The sequence below is a fragment of the Carya illinoinensis genome, chromosome 13, assembly GCF_018687715.1.
Source record: "Carya illinoinensis cultivar Pawnee chromosome 13, C.illinoinensisPawnee_v1, whole genome shotgun sequence".
NCBI classification, from domain to species: domain Eukaryota; kingdom Viridiplantae; phylum Streptophyta; class Magnoliopsida; order Fagales; family Juglandaceae; genus Carya; species Carya illinoinensis.
Window position 1 is genome coordinate 33,565,651 of NC_056764.1, and position 26,653 is coordinate 33,592,303.

The following is a 26,653-nucleotide window of genomic DNA, read 5'->3' on the forward strand; positions in this document are numbered from 1 at the left end:
CACATATTAGGTCATACTTTTGTTTTGTGTTGTCATCTTCTCTGATACCTCAAGTGCTGGAAGCAGATCTTCGTAACTGTGAACTTATTTGATGCATAAGTTTGTAATTGGATGCACACTTTGTTGGGTTTTCTCAGTGTCCTTGTGTGGAGACTTCTCTTGAATAATGTTGAAGTTTTAAAATGACCTTTTTCATATTCTCTTGTGGATGTTAGCTTATGTTAATTCTGAACTTTCTTTTTTTAATTTTATTTCGCAGGAAATATACTCCATAAAATTACCTGGAGATCCAAAACTTGGTGAAGGAAAACCTGAGAACCAAAACCATGCAATCATATTTACACGTGGAAATGCAGTTCAGACAATTGATATGAATCAGGTGATTGTTTTTAGGCCGGTAACTAGAAATGCCATCTAAATAAAGAGTATCTTTCAGGACAGAGATAATAAGAATTAACGGATACATTAAACTGGCAGATCTGCTTGTGCTGGTTTTAATAGAAAAATAGATGACTGCCTTCCGTTGATTTCTAACATGCATCGTTGAGACTCTTGATTCTTGGTTAAAACAGCAGGGGTTAGTTTGTTGTTCAAGCATCTTCATTGACATTTCTTACACACACCCAGTAAAACAGTTTCCTATCTGCAGCTTGATTGATCTTGAAGGGACTCTTAACTTATTTGTTCTTGATTTATTTGGGGAATGGTCTATAATCAATTTTCTGTCAGATTGGGTTTGTGTCATCTTCTTTCGGGTTTCTGCCATGCTCTATTTTCCAATTTTGACTTTAAATGACAAAGTGTATATAAAACCCAATTCTTCTTCATTTCATTGCAAGTTTTCACCTTGTGCTGTACCCATTTCATGTTCGAGAATGATCCCTGGTTTATCTAACTTAATGTTTTAATTATGCATACGTTTCAGTTAATTTGGTTTTCCTATAGATGGGAGGATATTGGCTTATTCTTCCTGTGATACTTATCATGAAGCTCTAGTTGCATTGTGTTGTGCTTGCGTATGGAAATCTTCTTAGCAACACTGATTACTTGTCATAATACTTCATATTTATACTTTAGGATAATTATTTTGAGGAAGCCTTGAAGATGAGAAATCTTCTTGAAGAATTCCATCATGATCATGGTATTCGTCCTCCTACCATTCTTGGTGTCCGGGAACATGTATTTACTGGAAGGTATTATTCTGAATCCCTGTTCATTTTGAATGTTACTTTTGACTATTTCTTTGATTATTTAATTTATAGTTATCATTTGTATTGATGTGCAGTGTCTCTTCTTTAGCCTCATTCATGTCTAATCAGGAAACTAGCTTTGTGACTCTTGGTCAGCGTGTTTTGGCAAACCCTTTAAAGTAAGTTAATCTTAATTATGCAAGTGATTTGATTGGCTTATTGATTGTTCTAAATTCAGGTTAGTTGATATTGACGTCATAAGTTATTTTACAGGGTTCGCATGCATTATGGCCATCCAGATGTTTTTGACAGAGTATTCCACATAACCAGGGGTGGTATTAGCAAGGCGTCTCGTGTTATCAATATTAGTGAAGATATCTTTGCAGGTGTTACTCTTTTATTTATTTTTTGATCGGGTATTACTCATTTTATTTATCAAGCAGGTGCGCTTGTTTTCTTCCATTTATGTTGTTTTTGTCATGAGTGTAACTTATACCAAGCTAGTGGTATGTAAAACAAATCATCTGAAAAACAGATTAATTGTTGGGAGGGTGAAGTGGTTACTTAAATGTTGTGTGGGAGATATGTTCTCTTGCTCTTTCACCTTTGTGGTCTGTTAAGCTATCCCAGTATTTTGTGTTAACTACTTAAGATTAGAGATTTGATCTTCCCAACATCCATTGCATCTGCTCAGGCCTCCCATTTCAGGTTGCTTTTTGCTGGATGGATCACTTTTTCTTCTTTTTGTAGTTGTCAGCTTCTCTTTCTTCTCTCATTTATTCTCTTTCTTGGGGGTGGGAACACTCCTTTATTTTTCTTTATGCTAGCACTGGCCTCATTATACTTCTTGATTAAATGTTAGCCCTTCCACAAAGAGAGAGATGAGGGAAGGTGACTCTGCATTGACTTAACAAGGAAGTCTTCAAATTATTAAACATTCTGTCTGGAAGCATTTGCCACCTCCTCCATTCCTTGCACCTCTTCTTATAACTGTTTTGTGTCAGGTCTGGGTTCCTGTTATTAGAATATGGATGTAGGAAGAGCTGTACCAAGAGTTGTATAATATTATGATGCATACTGATGCCATCACATGTCAGATGCTTCCTGTTGTTTCAGATTCTTGCTCTTGTATCAGTTAGTGTAGAAATCGGACCAATAAAAATGTGTAGAAACCTGAATGATGAATATGCTGTGGTGTACTTCTTGTTTACATAATTTTTATGACCGCTCATAAAGATAGTAGAAATGGAAGTTGAATCTGTATTTGCTGTTTGTCAGAGGGGCATCCTTCCTGGCTGTGCCCCCCCCCCCCCCCCCCCCCGGGCGGGCGGGGGGGTGCACAACAACACATGGCCTGGGCTGGGCGGCCATTTCCATCCCGGCCCCGCCCTAACCCCATGACATCCAATACATACAAGCCGCCACCCTGCTTGTGGGTGAGCAGGTTGCCTCAGGACAGCGGAGCAGGTCTAGTTGACCTGCTGCTTACCCGTTGTAGGGAAATCTAAATTAAAGGAAGGTCAACATGCTTGAAGGGCATGCCACTAGGGCATGTTTATACTTTTTTCCAATGAGCTTGAGCTTTTAAAATTGTTTTGGTTCTTCATCTTCTGCAAGTTGTTATTTTTACTAAAGATTAGTTTGTAATTCTCATTTTTCCTGTTAGATGCAACACATAATAATATCATTATGAGTGTTGTGTCATGTTTGTTGAAAAGTTATAGTGATCTACGAAGATCTTTTTCTCCTTGGTTGTAAGGGAGTTGTAACAATCCAAGGACAGTCTGGACTGAGCTAGAAGCCACATTTATATACTCTGAAAGGACTGGTTAAGGTTCCAAATGGAATTCTATTCACTCGTTATAGAGTTCACTTCTACCTAATAGAGAACCAATGTGAGACATGACACTTTTCCACCTCTAAAGTAATTCACTTTCCTAATGTGAGATTTAAAAATCTGAGGTGTATCGATGGCCCATAATCTCAGGCCTTTAAAAGTAAATAGGTATCTCCTTTTCAACGAATCAAGTGGCATGCCTTAAATGTAGCAAAGAGTTTAAGGGCTTCTGATTTCCCTTGAAAAAAAATGATAGGATATCATATTTAGTGTTCTCTCTCTCTCTCTCTCACAATTTTCTGAACTGTCATATCATTTTGCCTTTTTTTTTTTTTTTTCTGTGTACCTGGGTTGCACCTTTGTGCTTCTTAACGAAATTTATATTACTTATCATACTCAACTGCTACACTTCTTGCATCTACTTATATTATCACCTTGTACAAGAATTATGCTGAGTTGAACCCTATTGGCATTGATACTTTTTTTCCTACTAATCATTTCTGGTGACAAAATGCAGGATTCAGTTCAACTTTACGACAAGGGAATATTACTCATCATGAGTATATCCAGGTAAGCTTTCTCATTTCCTCAGTTGATGCATCAATTGGACATGAATGTTCTAATGCTATTTGACAGGTTGGGAAAGGACGAGATGTTGGGCTTAATCAGATTGCTCTATTCGAGGGGAAGGTTGCTGGTGGTAATGGTGAACAAGTTCTTAGTCGAGATGTATACAGGCTGGGGCAGCTCTTTGATTTCTTTAGAATGATGTCGTTCTACTTTACAACTGTTGGATACTACGTTTGTACTATGGTATGCTATTTTTGCACAATAATAAGTATTCCTACTTATTCTGTAATTAGGTATGGCTGGGTGGTCTGAAGGTGAAGGGATCTCCATATTTATAAACAGCATCCAGATTTTCTGTGGTGTTTGTTATTTTCACAAATATTCTCTTTCATTTAATGTTATGCTTTCTTTTTCTTTTTATTTTAATTAATTTATTAGTGATATTACCATCGATATGTCGCTTGGTTTCCAAGTATGCATCTTTGATTCATATTTCATTTCTTTCATGTTTATGATATTTGCTCATATGTATAACTTCTTGTTTTACTTGGGCTATGCCTATTCGTATTAATACTATTGTTTACCTATCAAAAAAAGATATTTGCTCATAGAGAGGTAATATGGGGGAGTTGGGAAATGGGAGTAGTTATACTAGTGTAGGTATGTCAAGCATGTTTACTATCACAACAAGTTTACATCAAGGATCAAGCTGTATTGGTTATAATTCTTTTTACCCAATCCATTCGAGTTCAGGTCCCTTGGTATATACTTTTTTGTGGATGATGTCATGACAGTTGATGAGGCCTGAGCGGGAGTTGAGTCAGAGTTAGATGTTTAGAGGGACACTCTAAATTTAAAGGTTTTGGGTTCAAGTATATAGTGTGTAAGTTTAGTAAAACAGAACTAGGGAGGGAGAATAGTACAGCTTACACCATTGATAGAGGGTGGTTTGGGGGTTCACAATGTGAGGGTATTTAATAAGGCCCTATTAGGGAAATGGTTGTGGCGCTATAATTACGAAAGGGAAGCCTTATGGAAAGGGGTGATTGATTCGAAGTATGGGAGTGCAAGGGGGGGTTGGTTCTCTAATGAGGGGAGGGGGGCATATGGTGTGGGGTTATGGAAGCATATAAGGAAAGGTTGGGGGTATTGTCTAGTAACACCAGGCTGTGTATGGGGAATGGCCAGAGGATCAGTTTTTGGCATGATGAGTGGGTGGGTGATACGGCTCTTAAGGTTGCTTACCCCACTATTTTCAGCATTGCAAGGGAAAAAGACGCGATGGTAGCTGACTTGCGGGGTATAAATGATGCCCAACCGTGGAACATCAATCTCACTAGGAGGCTCATGATTGGGAAGTGGGTATGCTGGTGGAATTTTTTAACTTGCTTCATAATATCTCCCATGCTGTCACAACTGAAGATAAGTTGGTTTGGAGACCTTCTCGGAGAGAAAAATTCTCGGTAGGTTCTTTGTATGAGATACTTACTGCCAAACCTTCGCGCAACTTTCCATGGAAGAGCATATGGAGGAATAAAGCACCTCCCAAGGCTGCGTTCTTTGTCTGGACAGCAGCCCTTGGGAAGATCCTAACCATTGATAACTTAAGAAGGCGTGATCTGATAATTATGGATTGGTGCTTTATGTGCAAACACAGTGGGGAAACAATGGACCATTTACTTCTACATTGTAACTTTGCCTGGGATACATGGAATCATTTTTTTAGTAGAATGGGGCTAGCATGGACAATGCCGGGAAGGGTAGTTGATTTATTGGCAAGTTGGAGAGGGATCTCAGGGACAACACAGATTGCAGTGATGTGGAAGATGGCCCCCATTTGTATTCTTTGGTGTATTTTGAGTGAAAGAAATGGTAGACATTTTGAGGATCACGAACGATCTGTAGAAGAGTTTAGGATTTTTTTATGGAAGACTTCTTTTACGTGGGCCATTGCTTTAGATTTTAATGGTCTCAGCTTCCATGATTTCCTTGTAACAGTTTCTAGTTCTTAATGTGGTGTATTCTCATGCATACTTCCAGTGTACCTGGCTTATGCCTTTCTTTATATCAATAAAATTTCTTATTACTTATAAAAAAAAAAAAAAATAGTACAGCTTAATAGTTATGCAAGTATTTTTATTTCTTGAGCAATGACTCATGAAGATGTAGAGATTGGGGAGAATATTGCTCATAAAATAAGTGCGAGCAAGTTGAGCTTGAGAAGCATCTTGGGAGTATCTGTTACCATGGAATACCTATTAAATTGAAGGGAGGATTTGATAACACTGCTGCAATACAAACTACATACATTCTATGGGAAAAAAAGTTGGATTGCAAGAAGCAATCTGCTCATAAAATTTATAGTCTAAAAGAAAATCTTAAGATGGGCAAAGAAGAATAGTAGGAATGATATGGAAGATGGTGCCAATATGCTTATGGTGGTGCATTTAGAGGAAAAGGAACAACAGAAGCTTTGAAGATTGAGAGCGATCATTGAGTTTCCATGAATTTCTTATATCACTGAACTAGCACGCTCAGGTGATGCTCTTGTATATGTCCCGTATACCTGGGCTGTTGTCTATTCTTATGATCAATAAAATTTTGTCTCCCAATTGAAAAAAAAAAAAAGGAATGATAAGATAAGAAAATGAAGTCATTGGCTGTATAATGTTAAAAGAATCTTTCATCGCCAATGGAACATTTAGAAAAACGGTGTACACGGTTCAATGAAATTTTGATGTTCTAGCCGACTGTTACTATGTAATTGAGTAGTTCATACCAGAAATGTTAGCTACAGACGCATTATTCTGATTACTAATTTGAAGTTACATGGTAAATTTTCATGTCAGTTACTTATATTTATCACTGAACGAGTCTATTTTTTCCTATGCAGTTAACGGTGTTGACTGTATACGTTTTCCTATATGGGAAGGCATATTTGGTAAGCTGGATTTTATTCATTTCATACGCCAAGTCTATTGTGCTTGTAACTAGAGGCATGTCCTATTTTATGAAAATATACTTCACAATCTTAAGAAAATTTACAATAAAGATTGTGTTTAGACTATTCACTTTTCAATCTTATATGGCAATTTTAGTGCTTCATTTTGTTTATTTTTATAAGAGATCATGGTCTTAAAGAATTAATTACCATCTGGATCTAAGCACAAGTTATTGTGGGGTTGAGTGGGTTTGTCTCTCTGTTAAAGCTTTGACATGATTGCATTTCAGGCGCTATCTGGAGTTGGTGAAACTATTGAATTTCGAGCTAAACTAAATAAGAACACTGCCCTTAGTGCTGCATTAAACACGCAGTTCCTCTATCAAATTGGTATTTTCACTGCTGTTCCAATGGTTTTGGGCTTCATTTTGGAGCAAGGTCTCTTGAGGGTAAATGCTTGTCCTGCATTATTTATTTCTCCTTTCTATTCTCGCTATGTATATTTTATTTATGGAAGCAGAGCTGTTTGCTGCATCGTGCAATGAACCATAAACACATGATTTATAGTGTCTTAGTGCTGAAAATAATTGTTTCAAGTATATGAAAGTATGCCTCTACTCTCTACCAAAGGTTAGATACAATGTTTATGCCCCTGATATATACAGCTTTGGCGTCAAGTTTTCTGAATAGACTTACCTTACCTATCAAAAAAATGTTGTCTGAATAGACTTACTGGGAATGGATATGGGGGAGTTAAATGTTAAATCTTTAAATCTGTTTCTTTGTATTGTTGTATTTCTGAGTTGCATTTCCTTGGTAGTGTGCAACACATACATTGACTTGGGTAGAGTAAATTAAATTAATGCCGTATTTTGTTGTTGTTACTTTGGGCTAAGGCCATTGTATTAGAGGGGCTAATTTTAATGACTTGTATGCTTCTTTCTTTGCTAGTAGGTTGTAATTAGGTATTCTCTTGTATACTACCTGTGTACTTGGGCTTTGCCTAATTGTGAGGATTAATAAATTTTTCTTACTTAAAAAATATATATATATTTACTTGTCATAATAAAATTTTCTTACCTATTAAATATATATATATTTATCCAGCCAGATGCTCTCAGGACTTATTTTATCCCCACTCCTTGTTACTGTGTTGGTTAAGTTTTCTTTACATCTACTGCTGCAGGCCATTGTTAGTTTTGTTACGATGCAGTTTCAGCTTTGTTCTGTGTTCTTCACATTCTCTCTGGGCACAAGAACTCATTACTTTGGGCGGACTATTCTTCATGGTGGTGCTAGGGTTTGTTGCTCCTCTCTTTTCTTGTTCATTTTTTTCCTGGTGTCTATAATGTTAACTTGATGTTTATTTCTCAACAGGATCAAGCAACTGGGAGAGGATTTGTCGTACGGCATATTAAATTCTCCGAGAATTATAGGATTTACTCCCGCAGTCATTTTGTTAAAGGGTGTGCCTCTCTCTCTCTCTCTCTGTTTGTGTTAGTGTGTAAAATGAATTGTAAAGCCATATCGTGTCCATATTGTCTAAGAAAATTTTTTGATTTCTGTAAATTTGATTCAGTAATTAGATTTTTGAGGGTATGATATTAGCATTTCCTCTTAATACTTGGATTAAAGATTTATTAAATGTAAATATCACTGGTGTCAAATTGCTATTTATAGTTTTCCAATTTTTCTATGAAGTGGCTATACCTGACTTGGAATGACTAATGTTGTTCATCCTCTTGTTTCCAGCTTTGAAGTTGTGCTTTTGTTGATAGTGTTTCTCGCATATGGGTATAATGAAGGTGGTGCAATGTCGTACATTCTTCTTACAGTCAGCAGTTGGTTTATGGCTCTTTCTTGGCTCTTTGCTCCCTATTTGTTCAATCCGTCTGGGTTTGAGTGGCAGAAGTAAGTCTCTCTATTTTAAGTTTTCTGAATCGAAAGTCTGCTTCGCTTTATTGACCAATGCATATGTTGTCGTCCCTAGGGTAGTGGAGGATTTCAGAGATTGGACCAATTGGCTCCTTTACAGAGGGGGGATTGGAGTGAAGGGAGAAGAAAGCTGGGAAGCTTGGTGGGATGAAGAACTGGTAATTTCCAATGCTCTCTCTATGCCATGCTTATGAACCTAAAGAATCTATTATCGATGGAGCATTGCTACTCATAAGCCCCATACACCACACACCACATATTTTTTATTTTTTAAATTTGTTTTTTAGATTTATTCTTTTTAAATTAATTCAGTTTTTCTATTTATTATTCATATACTAAACATTTGATAAAATAAAAAAATAAAAAAATTTAAAAAAATGGATGGTGTGTGGTGTATGGGCTTATGTTTAGAATTTTTCTTATTGATGTTCTCTGTGCCATGCCTGTGGTTCTAAAGTGTCTACTCTTGATGGTGGGATGTCAGCTCATGATATTTCTAGCATTCTTTCTTACTTGAGAGTATGTCTTTCCGTTTTCCTTCACCTTAATAGTTAGGTGGTTTTCTTGTCTAGGCCTTCTGTACGAAGGTAGCTCCCTTTTGCACTTTTATTAAGTTCTGATTTATCCAAAAAAAAAACAAATCTCCGTTCTTGATGGATGTTATTTTTCTTTTGGCAGTTGTAACTTCGGTTGCTAATTGTTGTCCTGTTACAGATAATAACATTCCCATAATAACCGCATCTATGTAAAATTTCTTCATTACAGATTAATTTTATTTTTTTGGTAAGTAGTTAGTCTTTATGAAAAAGTGCAAAGGCGCAAATCAAGTACACAAGAAATATATGAAAGAGATGCACATCGAGAAGAAGATAAAGATACAAGAAAGTCACATAGATTTGTCCATTAAAGTCTATGGAAGCAGTCTAGGATAAAAGAGTATTGATAATAAGAAAGTGTTATGAGCTCCTCCCAACATTCTTTCCTGCTCCGCAAAGATTCCATCATTCTTTTCCTTCCAAATACTCTAAATGAGGCAAATAGGAACCATTTTCCACAGTTTTCTAACAATGACAGATTGAGTACCACAGAGTAGAAGTACCACAGAGTAAAATTCTTATTATACGAAAGGTCATAATCCATGAGAGTTGCTAAAGAAACTTGGAGAGCCATTCAGTACCAGAGAGTGGCAGTGTGGAAATACAGCGTGTAATCCAGTATTGTTGTTTTTTCCCAAAGCCATGTATTCTTTTTTTCTTTATATAAGTAAATGATTATTAATAGAATAAGCGTAGCCCAAGTATACAAGAGGAAACACCTATCTAGGAAAAAGAAAAGGAAACAAGAAAATCATGAGCGCCTAGACCATTAAAATCTACAGCTATGGCCCATAGGAATCACATTGTATTGGCCAACTAGCCAAAAGCGCCTCCACTGTGGTGGGGCATAACCCGCTCTAACTCTAATATGCTGAACACCTCATTCCATAGTACTCTAGCAACCTCACAATGAAGTAGAAGATGATCCACAGTCTCACCACTCTTCTTGTACATGCAGCACCAATCTATTATGATCACCCAGCATTTCCGTAGATTATCTATCGTCAATATCTTACCCAGAGAAGCTGTCCATGCAAAGAAAGTCACTTTGGGAGGCGCCTTATTACACCAGATCCTCCTTCATGGAAACTGAGTGTGGAAACTGAGTGTTTTGTACCTGTGTGAGACTTATAGAATGATCTAACCGAAAATGTGCCTTTACCTGCTAGTACCCACCACAACATATCATTTCCTTGGTTGCTTGGTCTCGAGGAATACAGAAGACGATAGAAGTCCTCCAAACTACCAACTTCCCAATTTTGGGTCGCCCTACTAAAAGTGATGTTCCATTATATTCGATCCCTATTTATCACCATAAAATCAGCCATTGAAGCTTCTTTCTCACATGCAACCTGGAATACTAAAGAGAATGAGTCTTTTAAAGCATTATTTCCATAAACCCACTCCATAACCCCTCCCCCCCCACCCCAAAAAAAATAAAATAAAATAAAAAAACACACACCTTTATTCATTTCCCAAGTAATTCTCTATTGAAAATCTTTAGATTTCTAATACCCAACCCTCCCAAAGAAATTGAGGAATCCCATTTGACTAGATGGAATTTAAAGGCATCCCCCATACCACTGCAAAGGAAATCCTTGTAAAGTTTCTCAATCTGGGTCACCACACTAGCTAGAATTGGGATTATAGATAAAAGATACATTGGTAGATTAGAGAGAGTACTTTTGATTAAAGTGATCCTGCTACCTTTCGACAAGTACAATCTCTTCCAACTTGCCAATCAATTTTCAATTTTCTCAATCACTGTATCCCATATTGGTAAATCCCTTGAAGTAGCCTCAATGGTAAACCCAAGTAATTCATGGGAAGGGCAGAAACCTTGCATCCAAGAGTGTTAGCCAACTGCCGAATATTGTGCACGTTATCCACTAGCTCACGGTTCACTTTCAAACCTGATGCGGCTTTAAAACAAAGAAGTGCCCGCAACTGGTTTTGTTCTACCTCACAAAATATTAACATCTGCAAATAACATATGATAAATGTTAATAGTATGCCTACTGGGGTCACCGGTCGAGAATCCAGCCATAAAACCATTATGGACCAACGCCAAAGTCGTTCTGCTAAGCGCCTCTACAACAATGACAAGGAATGGGGATAGTGGATCCCCTTGTCTTAGATCTTGAGAACTATTGAAGAAACCAATAGGACTACCATTTACCAACACAGAATCTCGTCGTTAATATGCACCATCTAATCCACAAACACCATGTTAAGAGACCATGTTAACCTCTCTATCTCCCTCTGTTTTTTAGAAGCTGATTTCTTAAGTTGAACATGTCCAGCTTCAATGGTGGTAAGAAATGCCATAAATTGCTCCTAAAAACCCTCACACTCCATCCCTACACAATGTTGAATTTCCTTTACCTTCTGAAGAACCCATTCTAAGACAGTAGACTGATCTAGAAGCATACAATTAAGCTGAATGGGTTCCCCCTCCTTGTTAGCCCACTACGAAACCAACAGCATCCGCAACTCACTCTCCTCAGAAAGATTCCCATACTCCCATTCTGAGAAGCCTTGCAATTGGATAAGGCCCTTCTCCCCTATTGCTCACTGGCGTTGCCTGGCTAAGATGCACCGGAGATCTGACACAGTCGTAAAGAGTCGTCATCTGCCGTTTTGGAGACCTTTGTTGTCGCCTCCCCCATCGTCACTGTCACCATCTGGGCCTTTGTCAAAGGCTTCTCAGCCTGTTGTGCGGTGGCCGGAGCTTTTTCCGGCGAGATTACTAGACTCCCGCCGATCGTGGGCCCAAGATCACCCCTTCGCTTGATTCTCCACACGGGCCGAGTCCTGTGTGTTTCTTTTCCAGATAGTTGCCCTGCGGGCTGAGGCCCAATCACATGGTCCACCTGCACCTCATTCCTCTGCTCAGTTGGTAAGTCACTATTGGATCCAGCAGAAGCCAAGCCGAAGCCCACTTTCCTCCCTTCAACTGCCCATCTATTATAACCATTTTGGGTCCTCTCGCTTCCAAGCCCAAGCCCATTTCGAGCCCACCTTTCTCCTCTTCATACTGTAATAACACCTCCACCTTCTCCTTCAATTCGATTAGTTGTGTCCTCAAATTCAGAAGCGTACCATGTACGTCCCCTTCTGCTTGGCCAACAAAATCCCTTCCACCGCCACTCTTCCACAATGTATTGGCTGTATCTATGGTACAAGGAGCTCTACCAGCCCCAAGCCCGTTGCCTTGTCTTGCATGGGCTCCTCCCCCAACTTCCATGGCACCTCTGCTTCTGCCCCAAACCCCCTCGCGAGGTTTTGTCAACTCCAATGCCTCCCTATACTAACGTTGGTTTGGTTGAACCGCCACCACCACCTGCCTCGTAGTTGTCCCTCCTCTGTTCTAACTCATACCTCTCCTTTCAATCAAGACCTCCCACAATGCCTCTGCCAACCTCCTCCATCTTTGACCACCCTTCTCCTCAGGTATGAAAATAAAATTGTTCCTGCTACCACCACCATATTCCACTAGCACCATGTATCTACCACAAGCATTTGAACATCTTTGTGCCATAAAGCTGCGGTTTCCCTCCCTTGCCGTGGTGTAGAAGTCCTTTCTTCCTTCCTTTAGACATTGTTCCAGTGTGTTAGCAACCCATTGCACCATGGGCAACCCCAACCTCAACTCCTTCACCTTCCAACTTTTCTCAGTAATACACAGAGCTCCCTTCCTTCGATATTGAAAAAACCTTAGATTCTATCACTACATGTTTAAGAAATCCCATTGTCGAAACACCTATAAACTCCAAGAACAATCACAATCTCACCCCGAAGCCACATATTCTTATTCTTAAATAAGTATAAAAGGAAGTCCCAGTTGACATGATCATATGCCTTCTCGATATCTATTTTGCATAAAGCCCTAGCTTTCAAGATCTAAGCCTACTATCCAGGCATTTAGTAGTAATAAGAATGAAGACTAACATTTGCCTACCTCTAACAAAGGCATCTGTGGCTTCAGGATGATCTTTTCAACCACCACATACAACCTATTAACAAGAACTTTAGGTTGATCTTATAGACCCTACTCACTAAACTTCTGGTCCTATAATCTTTAAAATCTGCCGTCTCTCATTTTCGGTATAAGATCGTTTAAAGTAGCCTTTAATTTTTTTCAAATTTACTGTTCATTTCATTAATCCATCCCATAATATCTTCTCTTACCGTTCATTTATTAAATCCATCCCATAATATCTTCTCTGACCACATCCTAGCATACTTGTCAAAAAGCAACAAAGAAAAGTTCGGTCTAAGAGCCTTATCACTGTTCATAGCACCACGAATGCCAGCATATGTTATACACATATCAGTGTGAGAGGTATAACTAGAATAGATGCCTAGCTTTGAAATTACAAAATTAATAATACAAACTTAGAAGTATAAATTGCCATTTACTTTATTAGATGTGGCCTTTTTTAATGAGAATATTATACTTTTATGAAAATAGTTTATGATTATATAGAAATTCAAATTGGGAATTTCCATGGTTTAAAAGTAGACATATATTGGGATGTCGTAAAGAGTAAAAGATATTTAAATTGAGACAATGGAATACTATTTTTCTCAATATATTTTCTTTTCCATTTTTATTATATTGTCTGTAACTTGACTTCAGGTAGACTTAAAATCTTATACAAAGGATAGTTCTTTCCTGTATGTTAAATATGTTTGTTGAAATGTTAACAAATTCTTATATTTAAGAGAGTGGTTTTTCTGTACCCTTTATTTGTTATTCAAATCAGTTGTCATTTATACTGCTCGAGGGCCAGATGCTGTTGCCTTCTGTTTACCCCACCTAGTTACACTGCTTTTGCCTCCTGTTTGTGTAGTGCGTTGTAGATCTGTGAACTCATGCGTTAGTACTATGTTTTATCCTTATTTGGCGGGGATTCTAACATATTGCATCTACAGGCACATATTCGGACCTTGGGAGGGAGAGTTGCAGAAACTATTTTGAGTGCAAGATTTTTCATCTTCCAGTATGGCATTGTCTATAAGCTGCATGTGCAAGGAACCAATACCTCATTGACGGTAATGCATTCACAAGTCAATGCACTTCTCCTAGTTTCGCGAATTAAATATTTTTATGAGATGCTGTAGTACCCTGAATTGTGTGATTGTGTATCGCAAGGTAGTGAATTCCAAGGAAGAAGTTCATGGCCCATTATAATGATTCCAAGGGGCTCCATTTGTAACATTGACTAGTCCTTTTAGAGTATGGGTCTAGATTGGCTTAAACCTTCCTTGGATCATTAAAAATGGTATCAAAGGCAATTCTAAATAGAAGTGTGAGACTTGAGCCATGCCACATATGATTGGACTTGGCTTGACGAGGACTTCGGTGATTTAAAGGGGGAGATTGTAATATTCCGGGTTTTGTGATCTTGTATGGCAAGGTGGTGAATGGGAATCTCACATTTTTAGGAGAAGTTCAAATCTTTTAAGACACGGATTGCGTCTGATGATCAAGTGTACATTAGGTGGCAACTTCTATCGTTCTCCTGTTGTTTTTCATTTTAATTTGTCGGTGCCATTTGTTTTGCTTTGTTCTCTTTGGTTTTTGTTAACAAGGTCTAGGTCTTGGCTACAGTTCTTAGGTTGCAATTGAGTTGATAAATCATCGCATTGCATTGGCCAACCAAACTACCATTGGCTACTTTGTGAGAGGGACCTTATTTTGCTAGTGTTTATTACCACAATTTTACCGTGTTTATATGACAATATCTGTGTATATCTGCAGGTGTATGGCCTGTCATGGATCGTGCTACTTGTGCTTATTATTCTTTTCAAGGTGTGGAATACATTTTATAATGACTTACTAGATTGTCAACTTTCAAATGAATGTTATTTGGTTTGTGATTTACTATTAAAAATAAAAATGTTATTTGGTTTGTGATTTGAATCCTTCATTTCATGCCTGGGTTCATAGGTTTTCACGTTCAGCCAGAAAATCTCAGTCAATTTCCAGCTTTTGTTGCGCTTCATCCAAGGCCTCTCCTTTTTGGTGGCACTTGCTGGTTTAACCGTTGCAGTTATATTAACGGATTTGTCAGTTGCTGACATATTTGCTTGCATCTTGGCATTTGTACCAACTGGATGGGGAATGCTTTCTGTAAGTTTTCTTCTTCCATAAACTTTTTCACTTTCCACTACATGCACACGCTGGGAGGTCCATTACTTTGACTAGTCTCTCTGTGCCTCAAATGGGTCTCTTAGACTTTAGACGTTGAGTGAGTTGCCCAAAGTTACAAGAAGGGGCGTGCCCAGTAAAACCTATAAACAAGATATAGAGTGGACAAAGTAAGGTTTCTGTTTCAATTATGATAAATTTTTAAGAACGGATGGTTCTGTGCTAAGACCGTTTATACTAACAGTTGGGGATGGAAAATGGGGTTTATGCCTACAGAAACAGTTGAGGATGTTTACCCAGACAAATTAGTATGGAGCAAAGGGTTAAACCCATGGGTTAAGGTCAATCCTCCTTCGCTAGTATTAATAGGCATCATAGGGGTAGAAGCACTACACCTTGGAATCAACATAATGAAAAGTTTGTTCTAAAACTATTCCTTTTCTTTGTCACAATCGGGGGACTAATAAGAATGGTTGGTAAAGCAAATGTTCATCTTGGTTATATTGTAAATGGTGATAAAGACAGAAATTGTTAAAATTATCATTTGCTCGTACTTGATCTTGTGATAATTCTTTTACTCAAAATATCAAGGGAAATCGGAACTAAGAAAACATTCTAGTTTGACAATATTCATATGAACCAGCAACGAGAAACATAAATGTAATATCGTAAATGTAATATAGAGGTCATCTAAGACCACGAGAATATTAATTAATAAATAGTTCTTAGAGTGGTGGAATACTAGAAGTTAACACGTGTAACTTTAACACAACCAAAAAATATCAGCAGCACTAGGCTCATGTAATGCATTTATTATATTGCTGAATTTTAGCACTTATAAATGCACCTTCTCTGTTAGACCTTTTAGCATGGAATTATACTCTGATTTGTAGATTGCTGGAGCTTGGAAACCTTATGTGAAAAGGCTGGGATTGTGGAAATCAGTCCGGTCTCTCGCACGATTATATGATGCCGGGATGGGGATGCTCATTTTCATTCCTGTTGCATTATTTTCGTGGTTCCCCTTCGTATCAACTTTCCAAACCCGCCTCATGTTTAACCAGGCATTCAGCCGAGGGTTGGAAATATCTCTGATCCTTGCAGGAAACAACGCCAATACTGGGATATGATGACTAAATCTGACCACATATATATATATATATATATATATATAATTTGTGAAAGAGAGACATTTCATCTCGACGTTGCTTGTGAACTTCAAAGGATGTCTTAAATTTCATGATGTAACAGACCCCAGTATGCTTGTATTTCAGCTTAGATGCATTGTGAATAGCTGTGTTTTGTCAATGTTAATACAAACTAACACCACTACAAACCATGTTGCTGTTGATATTTTTATTCTTCAATTACCACATATGATTTCTCAATCCTTATTACAATTATCAAGTTAAGACTGGATAAAGTGAGATCGATCAAACATTGGAATCAGAGAAATGGAAGACCAAGGCATAGGAGGACAAGGGCGAGTTGAACCATTTTACACGAAAAAAAAGGTTTTTATCATAAACAAACATAGCTTAGACTATCCACTATTCACCAAAATTTACAATTTATAATAATGAGTCTTGTAAGTTATAGTTCATGAAACTAATTTCACAATAAATATTTTATTTAATTTTTTGAGTATTGTTATGTAATATTATCTTAAATTTGGTTAATTTAAAAACTCACACCATTATTTATTTATTTATTTATTTATTTAATATAATCATAATTAAGAAATGATTTAAGTGCAAAATCAGTTCTAGATTTTTACCTTTTGAAAATTACATTCTTACATTTTGTGAAACTCTCACTTTAGTTTATCTGTTCATCTTTAGTAAGTTTTCTAATGGGAGATTTGCCACATGACATTATTTTATTAAATCGAAAGTTGACATGTGGCATCTATGAGCCATGCTAGTCATCACATCAAAAAATATAAAAATAAAAAGTTTCTAAAAATAAAAACTGTCTATTTTTTAAATAAAGCCTTTTATTCTAAAGAATAATGAAAAAGAATGAAATTTCAAAATGAAAAGATTAACAAACCAAAAGAACTAAAAACAAAATAAGATTATCACAAAAACCCTAAAAATAAAAAATCTAAGTCTTTAAAAAAATTATAAATAGAATAAGATTAAAAAAAATAGCAAGGGAACTTTAATTACTAAAATAAAAAATGACTTTAAAAAACTATATAATAAGACGAAAATAGAGCAAGCTGCCAAGCGCCACGACCCATCGACAAGTTGCTTATGGTGGCCATCGACAAGGTTGCTTATGTGGGTGCCGGGTGGCTCACACCCAAGCGTGCCACTATAATGGCCAATTTCTTTATGTTTTTATTTTTTAAAGAAAATTAATTTTTTGAGTTTTTAAAGTTTTTATTAATAGTTTTGTTTCAAAAATTTTTATATTTATTTAATTGGAACGAATTAAATAACATAAACTTAATTGTCCATTTTTTATTGATTAACATGTGAAATGATTTACAAAAAAAACTATTAAGATATCTATAAGAGAAATTATATCTGTAATTTTAAGGTATGCAAGCATTAATTTTAAAATAAATAAATAAATAAATCTGAGACTTATATAAAAAAGTTATTTTTTAATGATAAATCTCATTTTTTTTTAAACTAGAATATATAAAGTTTGTATATCTTTAAACTGTATATAATATTATTTAATATATAAAGTGATTAAAATAAAGAATTCTTAAAAGATCAGTTTGTAATGTGTGAAAAATGAAATCTACTAAACTTTTTACAAAGTGGTGAACACGCAACAACTAATTCTACAATTAATCAAAGAGAAAGAAAAATGTTCGGTTTGATAGTAGAGTTTTAAGATGAAATATTAAAATATTATATTTTAATATTATTATTATTTTAAGATTTAAAAAAATTAAGAAAAAATTGAATTATTTATTATATATTTTTTATAAAAATTTGAGAAAATTGTAATTATAAGATGAGAATTTTGAGATTCTGATAAAAATTCTAACGTGGCAAATCGAAGCAAAAACTTTGTAAGAGACCGTAGAAATTGGGGGACAAAAGTATGATTCTTTGAATAAATAAGCTGAAATGAAAAATAAACAAAAAAATCAAGGGGCATGATGCAACTTTTATTAGAAGTTCCTCCACAATTTTTTTTTTTTTTTTTTTTTTTTAATGAGCAAAACTTCCTCCACACTTCGAATTTCGTAAGAACCAACTAATCCAAATTCCAATCCCATCTGCGATCTCAATGACATAAGGCAGACACGATTAGGGAATCTTAGCCGTCCATTCATATCCATAAATCCGACCGTCCATCCGTTTCTATCTGTGTCTATAAAAGGATCCCTAGGGGACCTTCCGAGCACTCCTTAAACGGTACCTTTGAAAGAAAACGGAAAGAGATTCGATTCCTCACAGCTTTCCAGATTTCTAGAGAGGGGGAATTAACCCTCTCAATTTCTCTGAAAATTGAAAATTTTATTGGAAAATTAAGAGAGAGGTTCTCGAAATTAAGGTCGGAACCTGTGATTGAATAGATTTATAGGGTTTCGATCTCTTCTTCTTCGCTCGTTCGTTTGTTTGTTCATTTGTCTGTAACTGCTTAATTTCGGATTCAATTTAACGGGCAAACAAGATTCTCATTCTAACTCTAATACACGATTGCGATCGTATACGTTGAAGAGTCCTAAAATCGTTAGGGTTTCGTTCGATTCAGTTCGTGGGAAAACGATGAACGATCAGTCTCAGAAGATGAATCAGCCGCCTCCGCAGATGTTGAACCAGATGATGAGCCAGCCTCCGCCTCCGCAGATTCAGATGATGGCTCAGTCCCAGGCTCAGCAATCTCAGATGATGATGATGAACCAGTCTAAGCAGCAACAGCAGCCTCTGCCGATGATGAACCGGGGATACAACAAAGTGTGGCCAGTACAGGCTTCTTTGGATTATCCTAACAAGAAGAAGTTTCAAAGCCCTTCTTCTTTGAAGCCCAATTACGTGTCGGGTTTAAAGCCTGGACGAAGCAATTGGAAAGGCAAGACGTCTGATAAGCGCAAGGATCCTAGAAGACTGGAAAAACCGATGCCAGTTCAAATGCCGATGCCGATGCCGATACCTAATACGGCGATGAACGGTCCAAGTAGTAGTGGGGGAGGGTATAAACCCCCGGCTCTTCACGAACTGCAGTCGCAGAATAGATTGAAAGCCCGGAAATTCTACCAGAAGAAGAAGTACAATAATAGGTTTGCGCCATACGCGCCTAGGAACACGACGTCGTTTATAATCAGGGCAAAGAAGGCTGGAGGCATTGCGGAGCTGGTGTCCCCATGTCCTGTGACGCCTGCTGTGCTCCCGACGCCGATATTCTCGCCCTCGAGGGAGGTGTTGGGGGATACGGCGAAAGAGGAGTGGGGTGTTGATGGGTATGGGTCGATGAAAGGGTTGATTCGACTGAGGTCGCCTGGGAATGAGCATGACGAAGAGGAGGAAGACGAGAATGGTGGGTCGAGTGATAGTGATGTAGAGGAGCACGTGGAAGTGGAGAGGAGGTTGGACCATGATCTGAGTCGATTCGAAATGATATACCCGAACTACAGTGGGGTTGAGTACAATAATGTGTTGGAGAATAGGGTAGATGATCAGGATTCGCATATAGCGCAGTTGGAGGAGGAGAATTTGACGTTGAAGGAGAGGCTTTTCCTGATGGAGAGAGAGCTGGGAGACCTGAGGAGGAGGTTGCAATTTCTCGAGAGACAAAATCAAGTGGTGGTGGATATGAATGAGGAGGTGGTGGAGAATGGGTCTGAAAACGAAAGCGAGGGTGGGTCGGATGCACCGGCTTCAATGGGTTGCGAGAATAATGTGGACATGATGGAGTATGTATCTGGAAGTGGAGCGAAGGGAAGAAATGCTGACGATGACATCGATGGGGCATCGGATAACGAGGCTGTAGGGGCTGTTTGTATGGAAGAGTTTGAAGAAAGGAACGAGATTGTAACGAAACAAGTAATTGCAGATGGAAAAAACACCGAGTGTGGAGGAATTGTGAAGGAAAATGTGATAAAGGATGAGGAGACGAGAACTGATTTTGTAACGGATGAAGTCATTGCAGTGAAGAATGAAGAACCAAGGAATGAGTCCGTACCAGATGAAGCAGAAATAGCGAAGGAGAAGGAGAAGGAGAAGGAGTTCAAAGTTGAAACGGTTACTTATGATTTGGCATCGAAAGATGTGATGGCTTCGGTGAACGATGGGACCAGGATGAAAATGGCAAGGAATGAGATTGCGGAGAAGAACGAGTTCACGAATGAGGAACAAAGGAATGTGTGCTCAGAGAAGAGCATTGGCGACGGTGACTAATTTGTCCCGCGTTAATGTAAGTAGCTTCTCTGAACAGATATTTCTCGAGAACATATAATTTACTGTCTTTGATTTGCGCAACATATGGATATGAGATAAAGTAGACGTAGGTTATTAGTTTCCTTGTTTGTAGGTTTGTGTATTGCTGGTCTGATGAGGAGAAGACAGAGAACTGCATTGTTCTCTCATATCTTCCATCATTCCTCAAAATAACATCTTTAGGGTTAAGTTCTACTTTCTTAGTTCTTTTCTTCTTTCGTATGTTGCAAGGCTAAAGCTGTATGTTTATATATTATTACTTTTATTTTTAAAGAACCTGTGAATTTGTACGGTAAATCTGATGACTATTATGTGCTAGTACTTCTCTGTTTCTTCCATAAACACCCATTATATACTGTGTGGGGTCTAGTGCTTGAATTGAACTGAGATATACTACTTCTCTTTAAGTCTCTGTTCGGGCTGCTGTTGCAGGTTTTCTGCATTGTGATTATTATTATTTTTGTTTATTTTTGCAAATACCAATTAAATTGCTGTTTGCTCGCTTCTAAAGAAAATCTCACAATTACTCTGCAAGGCTGTCTATCCTGTATGGTAGTTAAGCGCGAGGAACTCAAGCAAAGTGTCCATCTGCCATAAATTTGCAACAACCCATAGATAAAATAAGCCACATCTAAGCTTATGCTTCAAAAGGACCTGTCAAAGTTACAATTAGAGATCCTTGAAAACATTATAAAGGGCAAGAACTTCTTCCCGAGTTCCGTGGAATCTCGTTCACTGCCCTCTCATCTTAAATTTGTGGTCTTAATTGGATTGTGTGAGATATATCATTTTGATGGACTCTGCCCCTCTGATAAACCAGTGGATTTTGGCAGAGGATATGGTTGGCTAGTATGCTGGAGTCTGCTAGTTGTTGGGCTTAAAATTCATTAAAGAGGTGCATTAGGCTCTGCAGTTCCTTCTTTTTGAGGGAGTGAAGGACTTGAATTTGATGGACTGGCTGCAGTTGTTTTGCGAAGTTTTCTTTCTTAACATTTTGGTGTTTCATTGGAAGTCTAGCTTATTACTGGATTGTGTGAGATATCAATTTGGCGGCCGTATTTTTTCTTGCTAATAATATGAGTTTGCTCTGATATACTAGCAGACAGTAGAGTTCAGAGGCCTTCTGCATAGTTTATTATTGATTTGCACTTCATGGTTTATTGAATAATTTTTGAAGTGTGATACCGATAATTCACTCGATGCTGTGTGCGTGTCGAACAACTCCTGTTAATCTCTTTAATTGTTTGTTTTAAATTGTACAGTAACAGTGATGCCACGATCGTTGATGCAACAGACGGACATGCAAAGATAATTAAGGCTTGGTTTGGCTACACAAATCTCTCAAATCATTTAACCACCATTCAAACATGAACACTTTACAATTTCAAATTTTTAGCTTTTTCATCTAATTATTACCTAATCATTACGACTTTTGCAAATTTCTAAATAAAACACAAAAAACAATTCAACTTTGTCAAACTCCAAAACAAAACTAATAGTAAAAATTTATATTCTAACCTTTTTAAATTTTATAATTTTTTTATTCAACTTTTTTCTCTCTGATTTTCCAAAACTTCATAAAACATTTCAACTCAAATCATTTCGCTACTATTTACAAAATATCATTTCATCTGTGTAACCAAACGAGACTTAAATTAGTGTTATCTCTTGTATACTTCATGGGTATTTGGATGCACCACCCCATTTGTTTTTAAAAAATTAATTTTACTTATCCCAAAATTAGGAAGGGGGGGGGGGGGGAAGAAAGTTTTCACTGAATTGGTTAGGGAATCTCATATCTTTCTTGAGGCTGAGAATTTTGTCCCGGGTCAATCAGAGGTTTGGCTTGTACAAGTCCCTTTCCATCGTGATATTTTCCATCCGAGAGAAGATTGTTGAGTTCTTAATCAGATCCAAAAGTTTAAAAGGTCAATTCGGGAAAGGAAGATCAACTAACCAACCAAAGTAGAGGACCTTCTTGACATGGGAACCAAGCATGGTGAGGAATGTCATCTTTTAAGATGCTATTGGCCAGTAACCACTCACTCGCAGACTGCTTGGGCTCCATGTTTCAAGTTCATTATCTCAAGTGATGCGCCTTATTGAAAAAGCAAAAAAGAAGAATTTTCTCTATCCACTTTCCGTAACTACTTCTTTCTGTCTCTCATCTCTGAGGAGTGAATTAGAATAAAGAAGACAGTCAATATTGCTTTTCTAGACCACTAGTTTATATATTATTTGTTGCTAGGATCCTAGAGCAACATAATACATTTTTTTTGGATCTTTGTGAGTTTGGGTCCATGTATTTATATGCATGCATCATTTGGGTATTTGTTCCTGGTAGGTGGAGCTGTGCTAGTCAAGGTAGAAAACTCTTTATGCCAGTGTATAATTGCTGTTAAGCTTAATTTTTACCTATAAATGTGACAGATCAAAACCAAATTTTAGCTATAAATATGTACAAGTCCTGTGCAGTGATTCTTACAAACTACTGTCGAATCATTTATTCTTTATATAATCACACTATTATATACATCCAGTGTATCACTGTCTGCAATGCATTTGGGGTAGCACTAAATTTAGCAACACCCGCCCTTCAGCATCACTCTTATGCCCACAAGGAACTGCTATCATCAATGTTTAGCTGACTATAAAGTGTTGACTAGAGTAATTAGAATTCATTATTAAAAATGTGGCATGCAGGCAATGACTGGTTATATGAATTGGTAATCTGAGTTTGAAGTATAAGCGTGTTGCAGGACAAGCACATTTTCACAATAGAGGTGGATCATTGCTTTGAAACCTCGATTCGGAAGTTTCTTGGATCATTGTTGTTTCTGGCTTATGCAGGTAGTGAGTGGCATGAGGAATAAACTCTCATGGGGATGAGTTCTTAGCAAAGTGTGTGGAGGTAGTGTTTCCTTTTATTTCTTTATTATTTGCTTTGTAAATTAAATTTTGCCCTTTTTGTTTCTATTTTCTGGTCTGCCTGTGCTAATGAAACCCATACCATGGATGAAAGGATGGTTCATTCTTGGGTGAATAAATAGTACCGCCATGGGTATACCACAACTTCAAGATCAATCGGTTTAAGGACAGAGTTCTCCGCCAAACTGGGTTGGAGGAAGGGTTGGAGGACACGCAAGTGCTCAAGGGACATGCCAATTTTTAAACTGGGTTGGAGGATAACTCTATCCCCCATTTAATTGAGTAGCTGATAGTCACGGCATAGATCTTGTTCCCTGCTCTCGGTTTTTAGCTTGAACTGGGACAGAAATGGAAAAGATTATGTCCTCTCCCATTGTTTGAAATGTGGAGGTTCATAACTCGTCACCTGTTAGCTCTAGCTGTGTTAGCCATGCTATTGATTGAACATGGAAAGACTATCTTTCTCCCTATGGAGGTACTGCCATGGGGTAGACCACAACTTTGAGATCAACCCCATTTTATTATGGCGCAACAGGCATGGTGTAGATCTGTTCCCTGCTCTGTGGTTTGACCAAAACTGGGACCTGAATTGGAAAAGCTGAGTGTTCTCTACTGATTTTCCATGGGAACCCTATCTTACTCCATATGGAGGTGCTGCGTGCACATAGAGGTGTGAGTAGAGGAAGCCTCAAAAAGCTGGCATGATGATTAGACGTATTACGCTAGTTGATTTTTCATCATTCCAACTCATCTGGTTAAATTATACTTGCGGTATTGTTTTGTCAACTTAGGCTTCATGGGGAGTGCCTCTGTTATATTATCTTCCTGCCCCTGCTGCTAGCTAGTGCCTCTTCTAAGTACGTCTATGGATGTGGATTGTTTGTTGCAGCTCTGAGGCTCTTTTCAAATTTTTTGCTCTTTAGGTTTATTGATTATGCAAGTACATGAACATTACTCATCAATACACCATCAAATTTAATTGCTAGCCTTGGAACAGAATCAATTATGGCGTGTCGAGCATCATGTAACAGGAGGTAAGATCTGACGAAATAAGGTAGTTTTGACCTGGAAAAACTCGTGCTGCAAATTAAGCAGCACGGGTCATTCGTGTATAGCACTTCGCTTTTCAGTTTAATCTACCATATCTGTTTCTGATATGAAAAGTACTAAAAAAATGTCTTTTATTTATTTATTTTTTTTTTTTTTTTATGAAAACTAATTTTTACCATGTAACGTGGAGCTTGGGAGCATAAACGCTAGTTCATCAGGCTCGAACACAGTTTTGCCTCGTTCTTTCTAGTTTGGCGTAAGACATGAGGGCTATCTTCTCTTACTAGTGATGTTATCGTTGCAGGGTTCATCGATAGCAAGGGACTAAGATCTCGTTTGGTTACATAGATGAGATGAAAAATTTATGAATAGTAGTTAAATAGTTTGTGAAATAATAGTGAAGTAGCTTGAATTAAAATGTTTTATGGGATTTTAGAAAATGAAAGAAAAAGTTGAATAAAAATATTATGAAATTAAAATATTATTAAAATATTATTTTTTTAATATTATTTTTATTTAGGGATTTGAAAAAGGTGAATTATTTTTGTATTTTGTTTGAAAGTTAGGAAAAATTGTAATTATTAGATGAAAAAGTTGAAGTTGAAAATGTATGTATTTAAATGTTGAGATGAAATGTGATGGAATGGGTTGAGACCATATGTGAAACCAAACTGGGTGTACTTAGGCAGCTAAAACTCTTTTTCTAAGAAGTAATAAAAATTCATAAGGAAAAAAGAATTTGACTACAAACCGGTTGTATGAAAGAGACACCTATCTAGATGGACTTGGTAAAACTCTCAAAGGTGATGAATGAATTAGATTTATCAAGTGTAAACTTTTAGGGTCTTCTTTAGGTAGATAATTGAGCTTGACAATCTCTCTTAGCTTCACTTTTTAGTGTTATAGCCTTTCTCAAAAATAAAAAGAGTTTTATCACATACAAGTAAAGTCGTGTACTAATCTGCGTACCAATATTAATTTCTTTATACTTAAATTTTAAATTAGCACTGTTTTTAATAAAATTTACTTTTTATCTAATCACAATAGATTAGTGTACATATTAGTGCACAATTATGCTTGCAACTAAATTTTTTCAAATAGAAATAGAAATAGAAAAAAAGTTATCAATATCTGGTTTTTGGCACAGATAGCATATGCCATTCTTATACTTGGGACAATCAACGGGAAAGCAAGAGTTTCAAACTACCCATGTAGCTCATGCCCATGGTACCACTATCTCCACTATAATTCTTAGACGACGAGCCTTTTGGACTATGAACTTGCGGCAGATTGTGCCATCAAAAATTCCCTATTTCATGACGCATGAAGAGGAGCACCAATTCATCTAATAAGTTTGAGAAAGGACTTGGATCGAATTTTGCGTATGAGTTTGCTCGATTACAAGCACATGTATCTTTTGTCCTCAGCATGCAGAGGAAGGGCGGGCAGTCAAACAATGATGCACCTTGTTGCACTAGACATATGTAGTGCATGTAGAGACCAATAAAAAGGGGACGTGGACTTAATAATAATCTTTAGTCAAATAACACAACCAGTTGAGATCGTGAGGTTGGAGTTTGCATGCGAGAATGGTGTGGAAAATTCTCTATATATGATTATTGTTTGTCGTCGTCGTTTCTAGAAGAGATTCAGAGTTTATGACATCTGTTTTTTCATTAATTCAGAAGGTAATTAATCAAAGGTTCCTACTTGGATTGTGAAGAAGGAAGGAATTGAAATATTGTAAGTATTTGGTATGAAGATTGATGTATGGGCGGATGATATCCATTGATGCAGCTTCTAATTGAATTGAATTTGATGATTCAATATCATGTCTTTAGAGAAGTGAATAGTATTAATTGCAGATTCTATGCTACAGAGGGTGCAGCTGAGCTGGTGTTACAAGCATTTTCCAAGACTCTCCCGAGCTTCTTTTAACAATATATATCCTCTAATGTTTTTTACATTTGAATAGTTAGGTTTGGATACAAAGATAGTTTCAGTTTATCTCATTTCAACATTATAATTTTCTCAAATTTTCACA

At 37.1% G+C, this 26,653-nt stretch overlaps 2 protein-coding genes across 6 annotated transcripts in view; both read left to right on the plus strand.

Annotated features, from left to right (window-relative positions):
* LOC122291998 (callose synthase 9) overlaps nucleotides 1-16,565 on the plus strand; it is an 88,453-nt gene extending 71,888 nt beyond the window's left edge. For both annotated transcript variants that reach the window (XM_043100125.1, XM_043100126.1), the window contains 16 exons: nucleotides 260-379; nucleotides 1,078-1,193; nucleotides 1,286-1,369; nucleotides 1,464-1,576; nucleotides 3,545-3,597; nucleotides 3,664-3,840; nucleotides 6,491-6,538; nucleotides 6,829-6,987; nucleotides 7,725-7,838; nucleotides 7,916-8,004; nucleotides 8,291-8,449; nucleotides 8,529-8,631; nucleotides 14,008-14,127; nucleotides 14,837-14,887; nucleotides 15,026-15,208; nucleotides 16,120-16,565. In XM_043100125.1, coding sequence (XP_042956059.1) covers nucleotides 260-379; nucleotides 1,078-1,193; nucleotides 1,286-1,369; nucleotides 1,464-1,576; nucleotides 3,545-3,597; nucleotides 3,664-3,840; nucleotides 6,491-6,538; nucleotides 6,829-6,987; nucleotides 7,725-7,838; nucleotides 7,916-8,004; nucleotides 8,291-8,449; nucleotides 8,529-8,631; nucleotides 14,008-14,127; nucleotides 14,837-14,887; nucleotides 15,026-15,208; nucleotides 16,120-16,356 — 1,926 coding nt within the window. In that variant the 3' untranslated portion in view covers nucleotides 16,357-16,565. The remainder of the gene's footprint in view (nucleotides 1-259; nucleotides 380-1,077; nucleotides 1,194-1,285; nucleotides 1,370-1,463; nucleotides 1,577-3,544; nucleotides 3,598-3,663; nucleotides 3,841-6,490; nucleotides 6,539-6,828; nucleotides 6,988-7,724; nucleotides 7,839-7,915; nucleotides 8,005-8,290; nucleotides 8,450-8,528; nucleotides 8,632-14,007; nucleotides 14,128-14,836; nucleotides 14,888-15,025; nucleotides 15,209-16,119) is intronic.
* A 2,023-nt stretch (nucleotides 16,566-18,588) lies between these two features.
* Nucleotides 18,589-24,544, plus strand: LOC122291861. 4 transcript variants are annotated; one of them, XR_006236782.1, is made up of 3 exons: nucleotides 18,589-20,608; nucleotides 23,482-23,542; nucleotides 23,654-24,544. XR_006236782.1 is itself a non-coding variant. In XM_043099884.1 (2 exons), exon 1 carries the CDS (start codon nucleotides 18,964-18,966, stop codon nucleotides 20,590-20,592), a length of 1,629 nt encoding a protein of 542 aa, XP_042955818.1. In that variant the 5' UTR covers nucleotides 18,589-18,963; the 3' UTR covers nucleotides 20,593-20,608; nucleotides 23,482-24,544. The 4 variants fall into 4 exon arrangements, 2 of the variants coding, with proteins under 2 accessions (XP_042955818.1, XP_042955817.1); XR_006236783.1 differs by having other exon boundaries at nucleotides 24,483-24,544; XM_043099884.1 differs by having other exon boundaries at nucleotides 23,482-24,544.
* Nucleotides 24,545-26,653: the final 2,109 nt, after the last annotated feature.

Bases quoted from the DNA above. Each gene is read 5' to 3' on its own strand.
- LOC122291861 (XM_043099884.1), top strand. From the start codon at position 18,964: ATGAACGATCAGTCTCAGAAGATGAATCAGCCGCCTCCGCAGATGTTG.